Genomic DNA, 4,268 nt, shown 5'->3' on the forward strand with positions numbered 1-4,268 from the left:
TTTTTTTTTTTTTTCTTTTTTTTTTTTTTTTTTTTTTGCATTAAAAGCCCGCTCAAAACCAGACCCAGGACCTATAAGCCAAGGTAAGTTGTTCTCATTCTTTCTCTTTAATGACTTCTCCTCCCCAGGGCTGAAGGGTAGGAGACGTGAGCTGGGAGAGCCTGGCAGTTGAATGGCAGAGGGTATCTGAGTGCAGAAGAAAGGGAGGAGTGGGAGAGGCCAGGAGCAGGCAGAGCTTGGGGATGCCACAGCCTACCCAGGGACCACACACTGCTGATAGAGGGGCTGGCAGCCCAACCATCCTGAGCAATAAGCATCAGGGGGATCAGCTGGCCTATGTCTGCACCATTTACGGGAAAAAAAGCATTTAAAATATCTGCCCGTAGCCTGCCTGGCTGTCGGCCACTCGGTGCCCATGTGCTCTGGAGGGCTCGCAGGCAAAGAAACCACTCGTTATCATGGTGAGCTCACCCTCTTCCCTCCAGAGAATGGACAGCTGGACAGCAGTAACTGTGTAACCTCGGGTTCGTCCTAGGAAGGAGTAAAGAGCTTTCCATGGTACACACCATCAAAGAAAGAGAAATTAATTTTCTCTCCACTCAGTCACTATTTCCAGGTACAGCAGCAAGGCCCACATTCATGTTTGTAAAGCATACTAGGATTTAATACATGCTGCATTTTACTCTATGCTTACGTATGGTTTGTTAACATCACATTTCTTCTCCAGAAAACCTTCACTATCTGCCTCAGTACATGCGGTTGACAGTACTACGGTTCTTAACTGGCCTGTGCCGACCCAGGACGCCCGGGATGCAAAGTATAAAATTACAGGGGTAAATATTTCATGCACATGAGGTGTCCCAGGCAAACTGGGGCACCCTGCACGTGGTTTCACACCGGGTTCTTACACCCTCCAAATGTCCAGGTACAACACAATTTGACTAATCACTCATACCCGCACTACTGATTACCAGTCACAGTAAAACTTTGCCAAACAACTTTATTTCTGTGGCATTCTTGCTGCCTCTCTATTGATCCAGATGTCCCTGGAGTCAGTCGTGATGGAGTTACTGATCTATGACACCAGGTGATGTTGGGAGGGTCTCAAAGACATGTCAGAGGGGCTGGGGTGCTGGTATTATCTCAGCTGTCCGGGGGAATCCTTCCTGGACAGCTCTAAGCTGCCACAAAAAAAACAGTCCTTCTTTCCAGGGCTGAGTTGTCCTTTAGTTTAATCAAGTCTGAACAATACCAGATTCTCCAGTAAAACTCTATTTCATTACATTAGTTTATAATATGAACTAATATGTATTAACAAAGTTAATACACTTTCATCCTCTAAAGCCTGATTAATATAAGAATTAGGGAAGGGAATTTTCATAACCGTGTCCACCAGAAGACCCTACACCAATTCCAGAGGCTACCATGGAGGGAACAGACATGAGTCACCCCCAACGTAGGCCTGGAGTCAACTCCCGTTTCAAATGCCATCCGAGATGCTGTGGCACAAGAAGGCTGGTAGGGACAGATGGGTTTGAAATTATCACATGCTCAAACATTATCAACATTTATGAAAATAAATATAATTTTAAAGATTGTTACTGGATGATGCCACCCCGTGGCTTTGTGAATGACAAGAGTCAGGAAGTTGAGGCGGAACATCTACAGCACAGACAAACGTATTAACCCAACAACAAAATTACGTTTCTAAAAGTTCATTATTCTAAATTATATGATATAACCAACCTTCCCCATTTCACACACTTCCCCGCCCCGCTTCCCTTTGATAACCTTCCCTCGTCAGGTCACTTTGCATGTGGCTAAATGTGACCAAAACAAAGAAACTCTGCGAGAGGGTTAAGTACAGCTGTGACATATATGGTGTACTCACTCCCACATAATAAAATGGAGAGTAGAATTTAAGGAGCTGGGCAGTAGCATACTCACCACAGTGAGGAGACTCCCAAGGAGCCTTTGCTGGCCAGGAAACAGTCAGGCAGGGGAGGGTTGGCCTTCCTCCATACTCCTTGAAACAGACCCTCCCCTCTGCTCAGCTGCGATTCTCCATGGGTTTTGTCCCTTAAGACTTTCTACCTCTCCGTGTTGTTGTTTTCCCTCTTGAGTCCTTGAGCTACTCACTGAACGCAAATGGACAGTAGTGGATTCGGCAGTAATTTCACCTCTCTTATCTTGCACAGCTCTGCAGACTGCGTCACAACTTGGCAGCGTCCTCAGCTGGGACCTGCACTTGGGCCATCCTGGGGGGCCGGGATTCTCCCAGCAGGGATACCCGAGTCCAGTCACCCCTTAGCTTGTCTGACTTTCTAGAGACATCCAGAAAAAGCTCTTAGCCATACTTTGCAGGTCTAAACTCATAGCCCATCAAGCCACGACCTGTTCCAACACAGCAGAAGGATCCCTTTCTAGAACCTTCAAAAGCAGAAATACAGATTCTCTGGCCAACCTCAACTACAAAACACGCAGAAATGTTGGTGCCCAAACAATACTCAGTGTTACAGAGTCTCTGTATCAGCAAACTCCACCTAGATGATTTATTGTCAAGTTTGCCTTTTATGATTCACCATCTTTTTCAAATTCGCTGAGGGCTTCATCATACCATGTTCAGCCAAAACAGGATTTGTTTGTTCGTGCTAGCCTCTACTGCACAGAGCCAAATCTGATGCTATTTACAGACACGTGTGTGGTCTCTCCAAATCCTCATGACTTTATGACAGTGGCATCTGATTTAGTCAGAAGAGAATAAGGAAAATCTCTCCACAACTATTTCAAAACAATTCCTCACATGTGATTGACTTCAACAACAAATACATACACCAAAGATACACAGTCCTGAAACACATTTAAGCTACCTGCTTGCAAGGAGCAATAGGATTTTAAGTGAACTAGCTATTAGGACAAAAACACAGTTTTCTTAGTTGGCTTTTTATGTTTAATTCACCATAATATTCTTCTAGGGAAGAAAAACTGGTATAAATTCTCAGAAGGTCTTTCACAAATTATATCAAAAAAATCAGAGAAGGATGAAGCATCTGATTAAAGGGGTTTTAGCTGATCTGGTATATGGAAATGTTTCTTCATAGCTCTTTAGAAATTCTAACACTGAAATAAAAAATAGCTTTGGAGAGGTAACAGGCCTACACAGTAACTCTTTTTCACATACTCAGAATTCCATCAGGTGCTTTACATTTATACATTTACATACACGTGTGACATTTATATATGTTGTGTTACATATTATACCCCCACAGAAATTTTAATTCCGTATAGTTGCAGCTGTGTTCAGGAGTCCTGTGCTGTGAATTGTAATTAACATCACAGTTAGAAATTTCTGAAGGAAAGTTTCTTGTAACCAACGAAACAAATGGGATTAGTGACCATGTCACAATTTTTGTACAATAATTATATGTGAGCTTTTTCCTTTTTTTCTTTTCTCAGGTGTGTAAGGGTCCCAACCTGTAGGAACTACTATTCACCAGGCCAGAGGATTGTCCAGTTCAGAGGTCCGGCCCCCTCAGGAGTTTGCCTACGATGCCAAATAGTAGGCTGCAACAGTTACAACAGTTATTCTTCCCAGCGCTACCAGGGCTATATCATAAGAGGCAAAAGAAGCACAAGTGACCGTGTCATTACTATTATCATCCCCAAACAGCCCCAATAATGCTGCTTCTGACATTATGTTGGTCACTTACATCCATGATTAGTGTGTTGCACATTTGCTACTGATTTCTAAAAATACATTATACTAGAGGGTGTAAATCTAAAGGTATTTTAATCTCAACTGTACTTGTGTTCCTTAATTTCAGATCTTCTGAATCTATATTCCAGATTTGTAAAACCCTAAACTTCAGTAAATACTCTCAGTGACAAAAAGTGGATCAGTTGGCTGATTTTTCTCATCAGGACTTTGTTTTGCTCTCACAGTTCTTCCAGTTCTCCCCGTTGTACCAAATAAATACTGAGCATTTAAGGAAGATTAACCTGCCTCACAGACACACACATCACATGCTGCTTTCTGAGCTCAGAGACATAAATCACAGGATAAGCATCCCTTGTAACCAGCAATGTCTGAGCAATTACCTTAAATATGAGCTCAAAAATATTTGCAAAAAATACTGTACACATACTGAGATATAATCTCTGCAACACCTATAAACTATTACAATCTTTCCATAGCTATCAGGTTTTATTACTGGAGATTAGAACTATAAAAGATCGTACATCTAAATTTACTTCATTGTAAGCATTTG

At 42.3% G+C, this 4,268-nt stretch overlaps 1 protein-coding gene across 1 annotated transcript in view; it reads left to right on the plus strand.

The window, feature by feature from the left end:
- Nucleotides 1–3,464, plus strand: part of LOC113481714 (deleted in malignant brain tumors 1 protein-like) — a 22,678-nt gene extending 19,214 nt beyond the window's left edge. Inside the window, exon 6 of the mRNA XM_026851554.1 lies at nucleotides 3,457–3,464. Coding sequence (XP_026707355.1) covers nucleotides 3,457–3,464 — 8 coding nt within the window. The remainder of the gene's footprint in view (nucleotides 1–3,456) is intronic.
- Nucleotides 3,465–4,268: the final 804 nt, after the last annotated feature.

The sequence above is a fragment of the Athene cunicularia genome (assembly GCF_003259725.1).
Source record: "Athene cunicularia isolate RWA chromosome 6 unlocalized genomic scaffold, athCun1 chr6_part1, whole genome shotgun sequence".
NCBI lineage: Eukaryota > Metazoa > Chordata > Aves > Strigiformes > Strigidae > Athene > Athene cunicularia.